This window comes from Xenopus laevis, chromosome 1S, assembly GCF_017654675.1.
Source record: "Xenopus laevis strain J_2021 chromosome 1S, Xenopus_laevis_v10.1, whole genome shotgun sequence".
In the NCBI taxonomy this organism is placed as follows: Eukaryota; Metazoa; Chordata; class Amphibia; order Anura; family Pipidae; genus Xenopus; species Xenopus laevis.
Window position 1 is genome coordinate 130984608 of NC_054372.1, and position 20824 is coordinate 131005431.

The 20824-nt window shown below is 38.8% G+C and overlaps 1 protein-coding gene and 3 gene segments (V, D, J or C); all 4 read right to left on the reverse strand.

Moving 5' to 3' along the window:
- trac.S (T cell receptor alpha constant S homeolog) overlaps positions 1 to 8901 on the reverse strand; it is a 71543-nt gene extending 62642 nt beyond the window's left edge. The window contains exons 1-2 of the mRNA XM_018242390.1: positions 8844 to 8901; positions 8486 to 8761 (exon numbers count right to left, since the gene is read on the reverse strand). Coding sequence (XP_018097879.1) covers positions 8486 to 8761; positions 8844 to 8892 — 325 coding nt within the window. The 5' untranslated portion in view covers positions 8893 to 8901. The remainder of the gene's footprint in view (positions 1 to 8485; positions 8762 to 8843) is intronic.
- Positions 850 to 2212, reverse strand: LOC121399450. The segment is given in 2 exon segments: positions 850 to 1698; positions 1781 to 2212. Coding segments are annotated over 2 exon segments (435 nt in total).
- A 7992-nt stretch (positions 8902 to 16893) lies between the features above and the next one.
- On the reverse strand, positions 16894 to 17601 carry LOC121399452. The segment is given in 2 exon segments: positions 16894 to 17238; positions 17331 to 17601. Coding segments are annotated over 2 exon segments (351 nt in total).
- Positions 17602 to 20234: 2633 nt separating this feature from the next.
- On the reverse strand, positions 20235 to 20824 carry LOC121398994. The segment is given in 2 exon segments: positions 20235 to 20521; positions 20644 to 20824. Coding segments are annotated over 2 exon segments (336 nt in total).

The window sequence follows — 20824 nt, forward strand, 5'->3', positions numbered from 1 at the left end:
TTACTGCTTATGTGCTTTTGATGTATCATGCCAGCTATGATGAATAGTGATCTCTAACCACTGTCAACTCTTCCTTTACCCCATATACGGATATCATGTGAGCTTTTTCTTCTTTTTTTTTTACCGGTCTGTGATCTTTCTCTTTTTACTTTTTTGTATTTCTTACTGTGAATACTCTATTACTTTTGTTAAATTTATATGTTTTTTTTTCTGAAAATTCTTCAATAAAAATACAAGTTACAAAAAAAAGAAAATGCAGCCACTAGCTTGAGCATCTTGGTCTTTAAACGAATGCTATTTTCAAGCTACATATTTCCTAGTGACAGTAGCTAAAATATTTTGCATGAGGGAATAAATTAAAGAATTAAAGGGAATGAAGACAGGTGGGGAGATATTGGTTGAAATTCACTTTAAGGGGCAGATTTATCAAGGTTCGAATTTCGAAGTGATAAATACTTCAAAATTCGACCCTCGATTGAAATACTTTGACTTTGAATATCTATATCGAAGTATTTTTCACTGAATTTGGCCATCGAATTATCGAAGTAAAATCGTTCAATCGAACGATTAAATCGTTCAAAACAAACGATTTAATCGTTCGATCGAACGATTTTACTTTGATGTGTGAAGACTTAGAAAAATGGTCTGGAGGGTCCCCATAGGCTAACATAGCACTTTGGCAGGTTTAATTTGCCGAAGTATTGAAGTCGAAGTTATATAGTCGAAGAATATTCAAACAATTTTTTATTTGGAATCGAAGTCGAAGTAAATTCGAAGTCGTAGTATCATATTCAATGGTCGAAGTATCCAAAAAATTACTTTGAATTTCGAATTTTTTTACTTCGAAAATTCCCTCGAATTCACTTCGACCCTTGATAAATCCGACCCTTAGTATAGTTTAAACACTACCGGGGGAGCAGGGGGTGCAATTGGGCCAGGGCCCGCACCCCCTCAGGGCCCCCCGTCAGCTCGCTCACTGCCGATTTTCTGCCGCATCGGCCGATTTTGGGTAAAATAATCAGGTATGCAGGGGGCGGGGGCCCGGCGGCTCATCCCGCACCAGGGCCTGCCCCCCTCCAGTTACGTTACTGTAAACACTTTTGCAATTATGTAGAGCTTTCATTATAAGGCTTGTAATTTCATCTCATCTCCAATGGGCTTGCAAAAACTTAATTATGCTAGCAACCATATAAAATAGTGGAAGTCAGAATGGAAGATGAATAGTTGAGGACATAAACAGGATAACAATAGAAAATAAAAATGGCAGTATCATTGAAGTTTCAATTTGGCTTTTGTTTGCTGGGTTCAGTGATACTGAGAACCAGACTGAATTGTCAGTTTCAAGGCCAGAATTAGAATAGGCAGGCTGATAAACTAAAGACATGGGGAGTTATGAGACAGGTGTCAGGTCTGACTGTGGAACTGTGTCACTTGCAGCACAGAAATAGACGGCAGAGTCAGTCACTTTGGCTTCTCGTTTAAAAAGATGGAAATCTTTCTTCTGTACTTCGACTGTAAATTCCCCATTTGACTTTTGCCCCAAATTATTAACCAACAATTCCAGAGCTTTATTAGGATACTGGACATACCAGTAAAGATAATTAGCCCCAGAGTGTGTGCAGTTGAGCTGTAAATATTCCCCCTGTATCACAGACAGTTGGCTAAGGGGTTGCTGAACAGTCTGTCCATAAATGCCAGCTGCAATGCAAAAGTTAGAAGAAAGAGTTAATAAATGCAGACAGAGGGCTTTTACAATAACAAATTATAGGGGTAAACTCACCAAACAGAAAAGCTAAAGACAAGAGGAGAGGAGCAGTAGAAGTCATCATGTCACAGTGAGCAGTAAGCACAGCCCCTGTACTCAGCCCATATAAGCTGTTTCCTCTCTCAGGATGTAGAACAGTCATGTGATCCAGTATGTTGCACTTCTTCAGTTGTGTTAGGACACTTGTTGCCAAATGATGGGACCTCTAGAATCTTAACCCCAGGGAAATGATAAGGACAGTCTGTGCACTAATTAAGGTGACACTGACAATTGATGTTAGAAATCTTTGCTGGTCTAATGCTACTTGAGAAAAATCAAGCTATATGGTAATGTGACTGTTTAAAACTTTGTGATATGGTGCAAGGGGACAAATTAATTTTCTTATGAAAAATAGAAAGGTAACAGTTAAAGGAGTACTAAATCCCCCATGGTGATAAGTCCTCATTGGCCCCCTTCCGATTGCCCCCCTCCCTCCTGCACAGTCTTACCCCTGAACTCTGTCCCCTCTAGAAATGCGACCGCACATCTTCTTCTCTTCAGTAATCTTCGTGTTTTCTTCCTCCCCTTTGCCAATTTCCATCTATTTTTTTGGCGCATGCGCTAATATGCCGCTCACTTTATGAAGATTACCGAAGAGAAGAAGATGGCGCCTGTGAGCTCCGCTGCACTCACGCTGCATGTGCAGTCACTATTTCTAGAGGGGACAGAGTTCAGGGGTAAGACTGTGCAGGAGGGAGGGGGGCAATCGGAGGGGGGCCAATGGGGACTTATCACCATGGGGGGTTTAGTTCTCCTTTAAGTAAATGTGTCTCTCACCTGCTCTGAACTGGATCTTATTGGTTGTATTTATCATAACTGTGTCAAAATTTGCTTGCAAACTCCTTTAATTCTATGATAAAGCACTTCAGAATATGTATTATACAAATAAAGGATGATGATAATCTGCCAAAGCAGAGGCACCTACTTCCGAGTTTCTCATTACCTTTCTTAGCTGCAATTTTTGTTTAGAAGAGTTGATAACCATTATTGTGAACAATGGAAGGTTTTGATAATTTAAAGGAAAAGGAAAGGTCCAATTGTTGGGGAAGTGCCAAATGTTAGGGCACCTCCCAATTATTGCAATCACTTAACTGATAACCCAGGCCGGTGCTCCTGTTAGCAGAAAACTGCACTGGCCCAGGGTACATGCGAGAGAGTGATCCCCCTCCTGCTTCAGACTGCTTCAAATGATCAAGCAGAATATGGGGTTGGCCTGTAATATAAGCTGATGCTACAAGGCTAATATATTGTGACATCTATATGATATATATTCACTTACTGAACTTAAGGACAGGCACACAGCATATTGAATATATTGTGTGTCGGTCCCTAAACTCAGTATGTGACAGCAGCACAGAGCTACAGAAGATGGGGAGCTACTGGGGCATCTTTGGAAACACAGTTCTTTACTGCTGTTGTTGCCTTGGGATGGTTAAGAAGCCCAAAACATAATGTACAACATTTCTAGCCTAATTAGTTAAGCTTTAATTCTCCTTTAACAAAGGACAGTTTCAATATTGGACACTTAACAATCAGACCATGGTCAAAGCTGTGTAGATAAGTTGGAAAGTCTGTTGACATAACTGAAACCAGTTAAACTCAACTAAATAATGGTAAGACAGTAAGGGGAATATTTATCAAGGTTCAAAGTGAAAATTAGAATTTTTGAATTCGAATTTCAAATTAAAAATTTTTTTAATGGCCAAAACTGTCAGATTTGACTAGGGAATTATTAAAATTTAATTTGAGTTTTTTTAAAAAATTCTAATTAAATTTTCGATATGTATCATATACTGGACCTTTACAAACTCAAATTCGACTATTGTCACCACCTTAAACCTGCCACATTGCTGTTTTAGCCTATGGAAGACGTCCTGGGATCAATTTGGAGTTGTTTGCAGCCTTCCTGACATTCAAGGTTTTTAGGATTCGAGTGAAATTCGATTTGAGTTTGCGGGCCGATCCTATTCACCCAATTTGAATAATTCGATTTTTTTAATAAATTTTGATTGGTCGAATTGTGTTATTATGTTTCTATTGTTGAAAATTATTTTATTCTTAATTATTTAAAAAAAATTAAGTATTTTATTTTTGGATGCAAAGATAATTCACAATTTATTTTTGCATCTTAAATAGAAGTTATGTAATATTTGACATACACACATAATACTATATTAGCCCAGATTTGGGAAGCTCTGCTGTTTTGCTCATTCTTCTTATTTCAATAGTTGTCAAAAGCGTAGATTATGAACCAGATTCAAATCACGAGAAAATATTATTTTATGGTTTGTTGAAAGAGAAGATACTCTTTAGGGCTCTTACACACGGCCGTTCCGACCTGCGCTCCCCTGCGTTCCGTTTTTTGGCGTTCAGCCGCAGGGGAGCGCAGGAATAGACGCAAGTCATTATTTGAAATGGGCCTGTACTCACTAAGGCGCGTGTAGGCGCCGAACGCAGGAAAAATGCAGCATGTCGCGTCTGAACCTGCGTTCGGCGCCTACTCGCGCCTGAGTGAGTACAGGCCCATTTCAAATAATGACTTGCGTCTATTCCTGCGCTCCCCTGCGGCTGAACGCCAAAAAACGGAACGCAGGGGAGCGCAGGTCGGAACGGCCGTGTGTAAGAGCCCTAATACTAATTTATTGCTTCAGTCGATAGAGAGGTCTGATTCAATCAGTGGAATTATAAATAATGAAAAAAGAAAAGAAAGAACCCCTCTTCTGACTAGTAATTTATTGGTTCACTTCTAAAATTCCAAATTCATCCACTTACTGGATACTTTAAATTAATTCTATAGATGCAGGATCTTAAAAATATAAATAGCGAGTATTTTAATTAGTTAAAATTTATACTAATTAATTTTAGGTGCTACTTCCGTGCTAATTAATTTGCTTGTTACGAAAGGCAGACCAAATTAATTAAATTCTACCATTAATTCACTCCTTTACAATTAATCCACTGCCTAAAGTGCATAAGCACTTAATAAATTAATAGTCAGAAGAGGGGTTCTTTCTTTTCTTTTTTCGTTATTTATATATTATTTTATGGTTTGTCACGTGAAAACTTGGGAGACATTCAATTTGAGGAGATTTTTCTCCTAATTCAGTTCCAGTTTTACCTTTGACTTTAATACAATTTTCATGTGATGAATAGTGAGATAAGTTTTTCTCATTGAATTGCGTGTGGTTCAATGGGAAAATCTTTTTTTAATCAAATTTAATCAGATATGACCTTTTCATCTTTGCACTTGTTTAAATGATTTCACCATTGTCAGTAAATGCCTTATTTGTATTTGGGAAATATGTTACAGGTGTCAGCCCTGAGTACTTCACTGTGTCACTCACAGCACAGAAATATACTCCGGAGTCAGTCAGTTCTGCTGCTTCTTTATGCAGATTGTAGGTATCAGAGTTTTCTACTTTAGCCGTAAATCCTCGCTTTCCTTCCTTTGCGTAATTATAGGTCAACATTTCTGGAGCTTTATGTAGATACTGGACATACCAGTAAAGATATGGAGTACCAGATGTTTTATATGTACAGTTGAGCTGCACAGCTTCACCCTGGAGTAGAGAACGGTGAGTCTCAGGTTGTGTAACAGACTGCCCATAACTCCTGCCTGTAATAAAGCAATTTGGAGGAGAGGAAAGTAAACCAACATCTATACTAATAAGCATAGACATAGGGATGACAAAACATTCTAGGGGCTAAATGACTCACCAAACAGAGAAGCTAAAGCCAAGAGGAGAGAAGCTGTAGAAGGCATCATGTCATATTGGGTATTGATCGCAGCCCCTGTATTCAGCCCATATAAGCAGTTTCCTGTTTCGGGATGTAGAACTGTCACATGACAGTCCCTAATTTGTCATTTGGTGACTCCATACAATATACTAAATATGCTTACGGAACAATTCTATTTTTACCACTTCCTGTTAAACATTCTGCAGAGATGATGCCTCGTGTCATCTAAATCTATAATTGATACGTATTTTCCAGTCTTTAAAGCTTGCAAGCAGTAAAAAATGAAAGCAGTTGAAAACAACTGTTAATCAGCTACACTTATCATTTAAGGGCTAATGTGGTAATTAATGTGCTTTAATTAATTGAAAAAACATACAGTACATACACAGTTATCTCCCCAGCATCTGGAGTTGGGGTTTTGTCGAGCAGCGTAACCTGGTTGCATCGGTCCCCATCACCATAGAGTCTACTGCGGAGTCCCTGCACGAACAGACCTCCTCCCCTGGCCCCCCACCCGCTTCCAATCAGTGCTGCCCTTATAACTGGAGTTTCTAGGAGTCCCTGAATTTTCAAGTGACCCTATCATAGAGTAGATTGGATCTTGAAGTGTATCAGAGGTTATCTATAAAGGCATGGTTATGCAGAGGGCAAAGGGTTGATGGATTTGTTGTTCGATTAGTCTATTCTAGCAGTCTGGTGTCCCCATATCTAATAGGCTTTGTTTTGTTGTTTTAAGTAATTTAAGTAATTGTATGCTTACCCTATTATATTGTTTGTAGTAATTTATTACATTACTTTTATATAAAAATCAAACAAACCACTGAAAATAATGAGAAATTACTACCTCTGCCCTAATTTAAAAAATATAATAAAATTAAAGTTGAGGCTTCTCCTTGCACCAAAATGTGTTACATTTCCTGGAAAAAAGTACTGACCATTATATTATCTGATATATTATTTTTCTATTTTTAACATTGGTATCAGGAGAGAATTCCACAGCACCCTTTATTGGTAAAACGGTATAAAATCAGAACAATAACTATTTTGAGGTACAGTGGTGATGTGGCAGCCACAGCAAGGTTTGGTTAAAATTCAGATTAACAATGTATCAGGGTCGGACTGGGCTGGCGGGACACCGGTACAAAACAGCCCAGATCCGCTTCTTAATGTCGCAACCTCCCTTTGTCGGGCGGTGGCAGCAAAAACATTGCGCACGTACTTGGTGCGTCATGCGGCACAGGGCCCCGGGCCCCCCAGTCCAACCCTGAATGTATTCCAATAAATGCTGAAACTGTAAATAAAGCATAATAATATAAATGCCTACTTATGTTATGCAGGGGGCTTCTGGCATCTATCTATCTATCTATCTATCTATCTATCTATCTATCTATCTGTCTATCATCTATCTATCTATATTACCACTTTATATGTGGAAATAAATGTACATGTTATACAGTGCTCCATATCAATATGTTTTAATTTAGTAAACCCAACACCCCCCCAAGTAAAGAGAGAATCACAATAAACTATTCCATGCTTGTTTTCCTTTAGTTGTATGCTGCTCTCCTGTGGGCAGAATTAGGCATTACATTATATTAAGTTTCACAGAAATTGCACAAAGGCCGTATCCTATAGACTCCATTTATCCAAAGAATCTAATTTTTTTTTAATGATTTCCTTTTTCTCAGTAATAACAAAACAGTACCTAATACTTGATCCAAACTAAGATATAATTAATCCTTATTGGAAGCAAAACCAGCCTATTGGGTTTATTTAATGTTTACATGATTTCCTAGTAGACGTAAGGTATGAAAATCCAAATTACAGAAAGATCCCTTATCCGGACAAACCCAGGTTCCAAACAATCTGGATAACAGGTCCCACACCTGTATTGACTAATCCAGTGCATTGTTTAGAGACTATACAAATAAACTGGAATGCTGAGTAAAATGTTGCATTGTGGGCTAAAAAACATGGCAAATTTTGATGGAAGTATGAAAAAAACTAGAAAATTTACAGGCATATTCTTAAAGCAGTTTCTTGTCAAACATTTTAATAAGAACATTAAAGGGGTGGTTCACATTAAAGTTAACTTTAAGTATGCTATAGAATGGCTAATTCTAAGCAACTTTTCAATTGTCCTTCATTATTGAGTTCTTATGGGTTTTTGAATTATTTTCTTCCTTTTTCTGATTCTTCCCAGGTTTCAAATGGGGGTCATTGACACCTTCTATAAAACAAATGCTCTGTAGGGCTACAACTTTATTGTTACTGATGCTTTTTATTGCTCATCTTTCTATGCAGGCCCTCTCCTATTCATATTCTAGTCTCATATTCAAATCAATGCATGGTCGCTAGGGTAAATTGGACCCTAGCAAACAGATTGATGAAACTATAAACTGGAGAGCTGTTGAATAAAAATCTAAATAACTCAAAAACAACAGATAATGAAAAATTTGCAAATTGACTTAGAATACCACTCTCTACATCATACTAAAAAGTTACTCAAAGGTGAACAACCCCTTTAACAGTGAATGCCATGACAGATAGTATTTTAAGCTATTTTAGTGTGCACTGCTACCTGAAATGATTTTATTCACTGGGATTCAGTTGTGGCAGGACATTTTAAGGTCTGGATGCTGGAGTAAGATGGTGGAGTAAGATGGTGGCTTGACTTTTGCTGGATCTGCACCACTTTACATTGATAACATGCACATATTTAGCCAGTTAGTAGTTGCTTGTCAACAAATGAGAAAAAGATTTGTGAGTTGGTAATTCAGGCCTATGAATTTGTTTCTTTGTTTATCAGTAATTAATCGGAGCCGTTTATTATACAGCATTTCACTAAGTTGTGTAGTGTAGTAAGGTCAGTAGGTCCCACAGCCACAGTGATGTATGGGGGGAGTTATGTTACAGGGAACAGCTCTGAGTTAGTCACTGTGTCACTCACTGCACAGAAATACACCCCAGAGTCTCTCAGTTCTGCTGCTTCTTTACGTAGGTTGTAGGTAGAATCTGATTTCTCATCTTTAGCTGTGAATCCTTTCTTAATTTCTTCTCCATAATTATACAGCAGCATCTCCAGAGCTTTATCTGGATACTGAACATACCAGAACATATTAACAGCTGTCTTATATGTACAGTTGAGCTGTACAGCTTCTCCTTGGAGAACAGAGCGGTGAGTTTCAGGTTGGGTAGCAGACTGACCATAACTCCTGCCTGGAATATAGTTAAAAGGAGAGGAAATTAAAACACCTCTACTGGTGAAATGGAAAATCATTTTGAGGTGTAAATTACTCACCAAACAGAGCAGCTAAAGCCAAGAGGAGAGGAGCAGTAGAAGTCATCATGTCCCAGTGAGCAGTGATCACAGCCCCTGTACTCAGCCCATATAAGCTGTTTCCTCTCAGGATGTAGAACTGTCATGTGAATGAGACATATTATGCAAATTGGTGGGTAGTAGGTTACAGCAAAGTTGATTAAAGGGCAAATATGATCTTACAGTAATAATAGACATTCATAAATTTAAGAGAAGTAGATTTAATTCTCAATAATAAGTATATGTGTAGGTATTCATATGTATGAGTTTGAGTTTGAGAAACAGTGGTAGGAGATTATTATCCAGAGTGCTAGGGACCTGGCACCACACCTGAAGCCTACATAAGAACCATAAGAACAGCTGAACATTAAAATGACTGAAAAAGTTTGTTTTACCATTAAACCCCAACAAATTGTCATGGGGGTGCCAATTTGTTAAATTAGGGAGTTTTTCCACAAAAGAGGACACCAGCTGGTCACTGCTGTGCTCTACCTACCCAGGCAATTTACACCCAATTTACACTTGGGGGCACTTTTATTATGTGGTGTAAAAATGATGAAATAATTCTGCACACATCGCCAGGCATCGCAGTGTAAACAACAGTGTAGAAATGGCGTAAAATGTTTATATGATTTTTAAAATAACTTCCAAATAGGGTATTTGCATGGCATAAAATAAAACACAGCTTGATAAATTCACCATTTAATTTACACCGTTTTTTACACCATCTTTTCAACAAGTTTCATTTTACACAGCATAATAGATCAGTCCCTTGGTGTGTGCACTGTATAGAAGTGTTCAGAAAAGTCACTGCACATTATCTCTCAATTAATCAGAGATCCAGATCATATCTAGATAATAGATTCCATATATGTAACAATATCTATTTTTATTAATGGCAAATGATGATATAAGTCTTCCCAAGAATAATTTCCTCTACCAAAGAGCAACTAATCCTCAGCAGTGATTCACATGTTTGCTACTGGGGCAGCATTTTACAAGAGATTAGTCACTCCTGTTAGCGGAGAATAATCATGGGGCAACTAATCTCCTGATTAGTATTTGCCCTAAAAAAGTCAGACATAACGTTTGTACGATTGCTGTCAGGGGCAGAACATTGTCTGATCTGTTCTTTTACTACTTTATTTGATCTGAATGGTTAGTGGCAGGTCGGGAGATGGCACCGAACCATCGTTGGTCCCATATTAAGGTAAAACTGCACGTCTATGGCCAGCTAAGGATACTGCCAGTCAAAGCCATTATCATTTACTGCAGTCGTTTTCAGTTTTTTTGTTATTCTAAGTATTTTTTTTGCAAAATGTTTAGATTAGGGAATAAAGACTTGTGAATATTTCTGATCATTAGAGCTGCTGAGGGAAAATTATATATAGTTTGAGATTAATGTTGATATACAGGTATGGGTTATGCAGAATGCTGGGGTTTTCTTGATAAGAAGTCTTTCCATAATTTGGATCATAGTTTAAATCTGTAAAAATCATTTAAATATCATCCTTTAAACAATAAACCCAAAAGAATTTTTTTGCCTCCAATAAGGGTTAATTATATCTTAGTTGGGATCAAGAACAGGTATGGGATGCAGTAAACAAAAATCCTTTATCCAGAAAGCTCCGATTTACAGGAAGGCCATCTCTCTTGAGGACAGATTTACTAACTGGCGAAAATTCGCCATCGTCCACTTCGCACCCAGGACAACACTTTGCCAGACTAAAATACATATTTAGGCAACGCCAATTCACATGCAGAGTTTCGTACTGGGTGTGAACGTTGGCGACTTTTCGCTGGTGGTACTTCGGTAATCGAGGATTTCAAAGCGCAGATACGCTAGCGCTCATTCCTGCCTAGTGAAAATTTTGCTAGTGAGCTTGCCCTCATGTTAATTTGCATATGGCGGGAAATTTAAAGTTGTATGGACTTCTTAATGTTATATGTTGCAGCAAATACTTTACATTTACACTGTTGATTACACGTGTCCATAAACCTTAATAAAGACAATAGAGTTGTTATAATGCCCTACACATGAGCCCACTGTATATGTTAGAAAATGTATGGAGAAAACCAGTTACCAAAAAAAAAAATTTTTAAGGACTTTTGCAGCCTATCACTCTGAAAAAAGGAAAAGTCGCCATCGTTTTTTGAACTTTGACAGAAGATTGAGGAAGATCTATGTACTCCATTGAAGATCTATGTACTCATTGGTCTGAGCTGGTGAAGGCAAGTCTGGTGAAAGAGGTAATGTTCAGTAAAATTCGCATTTTCGCAAATTTTAGTAAATTTGCGGAGTAACGTCCATTCGCCAGAGCGAATTGTCGCCTGGCGATAGAATGAGAATGACCGCTAGCGCCAGTCTCTTTTGCTAGCAAATTGGCGCCTGTGCCCATTAGTAAATTGGCAATTTCCCTGCAGGTAGTAACAATATCGACTTCGCCCTTTAGTAAATCTGCCCCATGGACACCAATTCAAATTTTAAAAAAATATTTTCTCTGTAATAATAAAACAGTACCTTGTACGTGATATAATTATTCCTTATTGGAGTTAATATAATCCTATTGGGTTTAATTAATGTTTAAATGTTTTTTTAGTAGCCTTAAGGATGCAATTTACAGATAGATCCCTTTTCCAAAAAAACCCAGGTCCCAAACATTCTGAATAACAGGTCCTGTACCTGTACAAGGTACAGTCTTATTATTACAGAGAAAAGGGAAATATAAAATTTTTAATTATTTGATTAGTGGAGCCCATGAGAGATGGCCTCCCCATAATTATGAGCTTTCTGAGTAATGGATCCAATATCTGGGTTTCTTTTTTTAATGTATATTATTATACATTAAAGGGGGCATTATAACTCTGTACCCAAGCTCACTTTCATTATGGAAAAATAGTTACATAATGATAATCAAACCACTTAACCTCACCATGTGCATATTGACGTTATGTCCTGAATATATTATGATTAAGAGATTTTGAAATCTTGAAAGCTTGTATTATATTGGGCAACCCTCTGGAATCCTCCTGCAGGAATGGGTGACATTACATTTTCCCCCTTCCCCTGCTGCCCATGTTAGGTCCTATCGTAGCTCCATAGGGGTGTAGTCACACTAACTGTGCCTCCAGTAGTTACGCCAGGGACCTTTGCAACTGTCTAGTTACAATGGTGATTTCTACACATAAAGACATATTACTAACTTCCTTTCTAGGTAAGATATTTAGGGCCTCATGTATAAAATGGTAGGTAAGATGTATATTCAAAAAAGTGCTTCTCACTTATTAGCTACAGTTGCATGTCTTTGGGTCTCAGAATGTCCTGCATAAATATCTTTTAAATATAGCGCACTTCTGTTTGGTCCCAGCCATTAGATTTATGGGGGACAGGTAGAGGGCTAAGCCTGCAGTGTCGGACTGGGATGCCAGGGGCCCACCAGAAAACCTTTAGACTATGGGCCCACTTTCCAAACTATTATTCTTCCTCTCCTCACTCAACCTCTTTATTCTCCTAGTCTTTTATATTTACTTACTATATTCTTCCATTAATAAGCATTTCCCCCATAAAGAAATAGAGAATGACCATGAAATAGGTTAAATGGTTAGAGCAAGAGGCCTACTGACACCTGGGCCCACCGGGAGTTTTCCTGGTATCCCGGTGGGCCAGTCCGACACTGTAAGCCTGGGTGTCTCCCTTGGACAGCCCCTAGCTTGCACATTATTTAGGCACTCAAGATAAGGTTTGCCAATATGTGCGAGTAACGTTGAAGCCATCTAATTCTTGCAACCCTTATTAAACAAGTTGCAGACTAGGCTAACACAGACATTATTTCTCTGTAACTAAAGGGTATGATTTTGTGCTGCTCAGTACTCTGGTGCTTGCATCAAGGGGTTTGATAAATAAAGCAGTATGATGATATTTCAAAAAAATTATAATCAGTATTGTTCATGTACAGTACATATTTTGATAAAAGGCACCAACTGCATAAATGAGTACCTCAGTAATATTTGACACAATCTGGGGCAATTGTACATTTTTTTGGCAGAGGTAAAATCTGACACTTGCCATAGTTACTGTAATGTCTAAGAATTACATGATTTATTTTATTGCTTTATATAAAATACACAAGTTGGCACAATTAGAACATATTGGGTTAGTTATGTGGCAGGTATGAGCTCTGTCTGTGTCACTGTGTCACTCACTGCACAGAAATACATCCCGGAATCACTCAGTTCTGCTGCTTCTTTATGTAGATTGTAGGTAGAGTCAGCTTTGTCTTCTTTAGAAGTGAATGCATTCTTAAACTTGTCTCCATAGTTAGAGACCAGCAACTCCAGAGGTTTATTTGGATACTGAACATACCAGTAAAGATAAAGAGCACTGGAATAAGTGCAATTCAGCTGTACTTCCATCCCCTGGAGAACTAACTGCTGGCTGAGAGGTTGTTGAGCAGTTTGCCCATAACTCCTGGCTGCAATATGACAATCGGAAGGGAATTATTATACAAATTCATAGAAGCAAGGAGTAAAATCATGAATTCAGAGCAAATGCCTCACCAAACAGAAAAGCTAAAGCCAAGAGGAGAGAAGCAGTAGAAGTCATCATGTCACAGTGAGCAGTGAGTGTAGCCCCTGTACTCAGCCCATATAAGCTGTTTCCTCTCTCAGCATATAGAACAATCACGTGATCCAGTCTACTCTGAAGAGAACTGAGAACAAACAGTTGTCTTTGCCTAAAAGCTATATATGTATAGCAGGGTACTAAAACTGTTGGGCTGACCCTCATGATTGCTTATGAAAAAGAAGTTGTAGATTATATGTTGTACTTAAGGTTCTCTAAACATTTAAAGGTTTGATTAAACTAGTTTAGTAATTGATAAAATTGATAAAATATGGTACCGTAGTTCCTTTTTAGGTAACTTTGAAAGCATAGGGCTTGATTTCCTAAAGGATACATATTTATTTTGGTGTATTTGAAGTGATTTCCAATTTCTCTAACAACATTCAATTTTTTTCCCTAAAGATATAATGAAATGTGATGGCTGCTGATTCAAGGGAGTTTCATTGCAATTTTGTCTGTGAGACATTGGCTAAAACAGGCATGTCCAAAATCAGGCCCGGGGGCCATTTGCAGCCTGTTTTCAAATTTACACCGGCCCTCAGCCTCCATCATGAAATTAATAATAATGTGGCCCCCCAGCACTGTGCAATCAGGAATTGTGTAGCCTTAGCAGCAGGTCTGGACTGAGAATTAAAATAGGCCCTGGCAGTTCAGGTACACAGAGGCCCAATCAGCCCACATAGAGGCCCAAACAGCCCCCACCAGCCCACTAAATACTGACTTTCTATGGCATCTTATAGCAGCTTATAACTTGGTCTATACTGCTGCCTGTGTGCTGAAGGTGTTAGCAATAGACACGTACTGGCAAGTAGTGATGCGCCGCTCTCTAATGTGCCCAAATATTACGGCTACGGCTACGTATTTCTTAATTAAATGAGGCGCAGAGAATAAGTCTAAACAGACTCCACTTATCCACTTCCTAAACGCTGTGTACACGTCCATCTCCAGGAGTGAATGATCCTGATCACAAGCTAGCTACATCGGAATGGATGTCAGGCTGAATGGTCGGCCCTCACACATTATCACCTCACTAAATCTGGCCCTCGTTGCAAAAAGTTTGGACATCCCTGGGCTAAAACAATAAAAATATCCATTCATTACTTCCTATTACTCCTACCCATAACTTATATGTAACTTTTAATGTAGAATAATATTTTGAAAAGAAAATTTTTAGTGTCAGTATCACTTTAATTTAGGGTTAGAGAACTCTTCACTATAACAAAAAAAAATTAGATTCCACCTTACTTTTACATGGAAGACTTGCCTTTGCAGATTGCAGATAAAATACATTATATTAGGGGGCCTATTTATTAAACTTCTTCTGTCGAGTTTTTAAAGGGGAAAAATTTGAATTTTTAGAGGAAAAAAAATAGAATTTCTTTATATTTGTTATGCCCTGAAGCTGCTAAAAATCAGATTATGAAAATACTCCAGCTAAAACCTGTCGAAATCTTGTAGAAGTTAATGGCAGACAATTGGAACATGTCTTATACCTTCAGGAGTCTTAATAGTTTCTGACTGTTTGATACTGGTTTTCACTTGATAAACCAATAAATTCAAGTTGTTGAGGCAACAATTCAATAAAATCTAGTAACATTTCAAAAAAGACGCACAATTTGAATTGACACATGATTTTGTTGCGACTTTTTCCAGTACCAAGAAGTTTTATTGGTAAATTAAGGGGATCCGGGTTTGGAAGTTGGTTGAATTTTTTTAAGTGAGAAAAAGTTGAGTTTTACTAAATACCCCCCCCTTAAAGTTAATTTTAGACAATTTTGAGTGCATAAGGCTTGAGCTCCTAAAGGATAGAAATGTATGTTTAGTTTGGTGTATTTGAAGTGATGTCCAACATTTTGTTCCCTATAATTTTAAAAGATTGGCTATTGTGGTACAGGTATGGGACCTGTTATCCAGAATGCTTGGGACCTGAGATTTTCTGGATAACGGATCTTTTCGTAATTTGGATCTTCATACCGTCAGTCTAATAAAAAATCATGTAAACATTAAATAAACCCAATAGGCTGGGTTTGCTTCCAATAAGGATAAATTATATATAAGCTTGGATTGAGTACAAGGTACTGTTTTATTATTATAGAGAAAAATACTCTGCTCATCAAATATAGTGGTAACAATTTGAAATAATTCAGGGATTTAGAACCTGTGTCTCCCTAGCTTTTGACTGTATTATCCAGTTTGCTCAGCAAACAGTTAAACTGCAGTGAGATGATGGGAGTTGTACTTTTTTATGCAGCTGTGGAGCTGTAGGTTTCAGTGCAAATGACATCTGAAGGTGAAGCCATGAAGCTGTAGGGTATATTCTCACTTAGCTGAGAGTAGTAGTAGAAGAAAAGAAATTATGTCAGACCTAAACATACAGTTTAGTTACATACAAATCAATTAGATTGATACCATTGCTAGCACAAATCATTTTCAGAGTTTTACATAAGCTTATCGCTGCTGTCAAGTGGTATGATGCATAACATTCATCGGTACACATATGGAGAATCATTTCCCTCTTAAGACAGTTATTCTTTGGGAAGGTTATTATAAATCTTAATTGAAAAAAAAATTATATATATATATATATATATATATATATGTATATATACAGAGCCGGGTCAACCCTGCCAGGCGCTCTAGGCAACCTGGCGGGCCACGGCGCCGGCTCTGTGCACGCTTGACTGCGCATGCGCAAATTTTTTTGCCAGCACGCATGCGCGAAATTTCGCTCCAGCGCGCATGAGCAAAATGTGTTCGTGCATGCGCAGAAGCGCAAGCCACCAGTGGCAGTCGGGGAGAGACGGGACCGGACACGGGGTAGGCGACAGAGCAGGTACGTGCCTAGCGCCCCCTCAGCTTTGCGCCCTAGGCACGTGCCTACTCTGCCTACCCCTACTTCCGGCCCTGTATATATATATATATATATATATATATATATATATATATATATATATATATATATTACATTATAATGTTTAAAAGGCATATTGATGAGATGATATAATGATAATGATACAAATGTTGTCTGGGGAAATGCTTTACTAAGGGGTTAACATTACACTGACTAATCCCTTATTAAAGAAGGTCCCCAACATTAAAATCTAAGAAATACTCATAACTCTCCTAGTCCAAATAGGAATCTCCTTCCTTGTCCAAGGCATGTCCAATTCTAGGCAGGACTCACAGTAGGGACATGGTCTTCTCCTAATTTTCCTGCATTATATTACAATTATAGTATTTTAGGGTTCTAATTAAATACTGTATAATTTAAAATAGCTCTGGAAATGTACTTCCAGTCCCATCCCTTCATATCTGTAATTTACATTTGTGTATTATGTTTTTCCAGTTTTGTTCCAGGCACAGTAATTGTACTTTATTAAGCTTTTTTAGTTTAAGAGAGAGATTAACAGATTCCACCAATATATCAGTATACAGGGGAGTTATGAGACAGATGTCAGGTGTGACTGTGGAACTGTGTCGTTGCAGCACAGAAATACACGGCAGAGTCAGTCACTTTGGTTTTTCCTTTACTGAGATAGAATAAAGAATCTTTCTTCTGCTCGTTCACTCTAAATCCTCTGTTTGTCCTTTGTCCCAAAGTAGATACCAGCAATTCCAGACCTCTCTTAGGATACTGGACATACCAAAAAAAATTGAAAGCAGCACCAGTATATGTGCAGTTTAGTTGCAGGTATTGTCCCTCTAGGACAGAGAAATGTGTGCGGGACTGCTGAATCTTCTGTCCATAGCCCCAATCTGCAATGCAGAAGGTACAGAGAGTATAAAATACAAAATTCAAAGTATGGATATAAACAATAGGTCATTTAGGCATAAACACAATCACTCACCAAGCAGAGAAGCTAAAGCCAAGAGGAGAGGAGCAGTAGAAGTCATCATGTCACAGTGAGCAGTAAGCACAGCCTCTGTACTCAGCCCATATAAGCTGTTTCCTCTCTCAGGATGTAGAACTGTCAAACTACAATCTGTAGCAAAGTTTGATGACTGCAAAATCTGAACTGTGCGGTACGTTGCCTAGGGGCACGTCTGGGGCATATCATACAGTAATAGCATGAGAAAAACAGTATTTTCCTTAGAGTGAGTTTAGAATTTTGCAACAAGACTGTGCTGCTGAACTCCATCCGCTAGTGGGTCACTCAACTGCTTTACTGAGCCACATATATCAGATTAATCTGTTTGGGGAAAATCACCCATGAGTAGGCTCTGCTCACTCACAAGCTTTTTTACTGCTTTGTCAAAGCTGCCATAGTAATGAAATGGAAGATATGTAGTATTTAAACTACAGCTAACTATGTGATTAAGACTTTATGTGATAAGAGACTGCTACTAAGGCCTACACATCATACTAAACACAGGGGCAATCCTGGCCCCTCCATCACCTGAGGCAGCTTGCTGTTGTTGCCCCTCCCCCGTGCGCTCACCTTTTTGTGCCGGAGGGGGTCCGGGGGGTCCATGAGGGTGGCGGAGAGGGCCAGGATGCTAACTTAGAGACCATAATTGCGCTCTTTGTGCTAGAAGAGTCGAATTTCCAGTTTGAAAACCGAGAATTAAAGTACCAGGAGATGCATTTTTTCCACCCCTGGTATCTAGTGGGGCGCTGCCGCCTGATGCAACTCGCATTATTGGCGCAGTGCCTCTGACTATACATGACAAGGGGACAAAAACAATTTGACCCTTCGCCTTGAGCCATCCCACTGAACCCCATCAATGAAACCAGGAGACAGAGATGGGTATAAATTGGCCACGGCATTTATTCAAATTTTATCAAATAAATAGGACATTACCATCTTAACCTGAGGAAATATTCTAAAGCCAGAATTTAACAAGATATTGCCTCTATGCTCTGCCACCAGCATGAGAGAAGTTCAGCAGCCCTGCTGGTGGACCTGAATCTGCAGTGTCTCGGTGATTGGAAATCCAACCAGGCTGTCACCTAACACAAGCAATAGTAGCGCCTGTGTCAATAAATCCACTACGCTATTACAGGAGAAAACCTCCTTTCTCCCTCTTCTAAATTTACATGTGCAGTACTCTGACAGTTTTGATCCAGAGGAAGGCAAAAAAACCCAGCCAGAAGCCAGTGCCAATTATGCTTCAAGAGGGAAAAAATTCCTTCCTGACCTCAATGGCGATCAGAAACATTCCCTGGATCAAGCGTTTGGCATTCATTTAACATAAATTAATACAATGCAAACTTTAACAATTATACTGTATAAAGATACAGAAACTATAAAGTAATAGCGCATTCAGGAAAAACATCCATATTAAGTTAATAATAGATAATATGAAAACATAAAGAAGAAAACTCCTGACATTTTTCAAAATATGAAAAATGTGGCATGTGGGTGGGATGTTTCTACCTGCTCTGACGATAAGAAAGTGAACTACATCTTTTCCTGACATCATATCCTAACTGTGTGTGAGTCCCTAGTCTCTGGAGTGACTTATTTACATATCGACAGCTATTATGTAGCAGTAAAACTAGATTATTAAGAGCAGGCCTAGACTGGCAACCTGTGGGTTCTGGCAAATGCCAGAGGGGCTGCTATAAGGTGCCAGAGAAAGTCCGTATTTAGTGGGCTGGTGGGGGCAGTTTGGGCCTCTGTGTGGGCTTATTGGGCCTCTGTGTACCTGAAATGCCAGGGCCCATATTCATTCCAGACCAGACCTGATTAAGAGACTGCTGGGGAGACTAAACACTGGAGCCTGACAAGCTTATTATGGTCACTACAACAGCAGGAGGGTTATGTGAAGTTGTGCAAACTCATATTGTAGTGTAAAGATTGTAATGTTAGCGGTATCCTGGGGAGAGGAGATTATGTTTGGTATACTGTGCTCACTAATGCAGGGAAACCAAGCTTTGGGTGCAGTTTAGCAGTAGGGGCAGACGGGGAGCATTAGTCAGAGACAGCAGCCCCAGTGGGTTGTCTGACCCTTTCTCCTAACTTCTGTCGCTCTCCCCTCTGTCACTCTCTCCCCTCCCCCCTGTTACTCTCTCCTCGCTCCCCTGCCTCCCTCCTCTGCTAAAGTGCATGCGAGCGCACGTTTGCATTAGGAGGAGTCTGGTTGCCTAGGGCGCCCAGTTGGCGTTGCCCCTGCTATAATTTCGGTCAGTTTTGCTGCCAAATAGTATCTAACTTTGGGCACTTCCAAGCCACCTACTGCCTTTGGTTTAGTCATAATCTCAAACCAGACCATGAGTCTTTTGTTGTTCCAGGTGAAACTCATGACACCCTGTTCCAGTGAACTGGCTATTTTCTCTGAGAAGTGGACTAGAAGGTGCCTAACTACAGTGGATATATTTTTTTTTGGAATAGTGTCAACTTTATTGCTGAGATGCAGACAAACTAAGACAGACCATATTTCATTTTTCTCATATACTGTAGAAAAGGAAATTGAGCATTTTCTTTTGGAAAAACCATGTACAAATAAGTCAACATTTTCTTTAGGCTGCAATCTTGTAAAATGTGACAAAGATATTCATTGGTACAGTAGCCTCGTGTAAATAGGGCTTGGATTTGCAGATTTTTATGGTTTACTAATTGCCATCATGTTTCTGGATTGTGCTCACTGGTGGAAAATGTAAAGTCGACTTTAAAGAAAGGTACTCGTTAATTAAATTAAACATAGTAAAAGGCAACTAGGCAACTACTTGACTATTTTTCCAGCTTTACATAAGAATTGAATGATAGATTAAATCAGAAGTTATGTTGCAGGTATGAGCACTTCTTGAGTCACTGTGTCACTGCACAGAAATATACCCCGGAGTCAGTCAGTTCTGCTGCTTCTTTATGCAGATTGTAGGTATCAGAGTTTTCTACTTTAGCAGTAAATCCTCGCTTTCCTTCCTTTGCGTAATTATAGGTCAACATTTCTGGAGCTTCATGTTGATACTGGACATACCAGTAAAGATATGGAGTACCAGCTGCTATTTTATATGTACAGTTGAGCTGCACAGCTTCCCCCTGGAGCACAGAACGGTGAGATTCAGGTTGGGTAGCAGACTGCCCATAACTCCTGCCTGGAATACAAATGTTGGAAAAAGTGGAAATCAGTTAAATAAATACAGTATAAACTGTATATATTGATTAGCACAGAGGTGTGAATAAAAAAACATTTTTGGGGGAAAACTCAGTCACTCACCAAACAGAAAAGCTAAAGCCAAGAGGAGGGGAGCAGTAGAAGTCATCATGTCACCGTGAGCAGTGAGTGTAGCCCTTGTAATGAGCCCATATAAGCTGTTTCCTCTCTCATCATATTCAACTGTCACGTGACCTAGTAGATTGCACTCTGTAAGGAGAAATAAGTTGAAATTAAGTTGAAA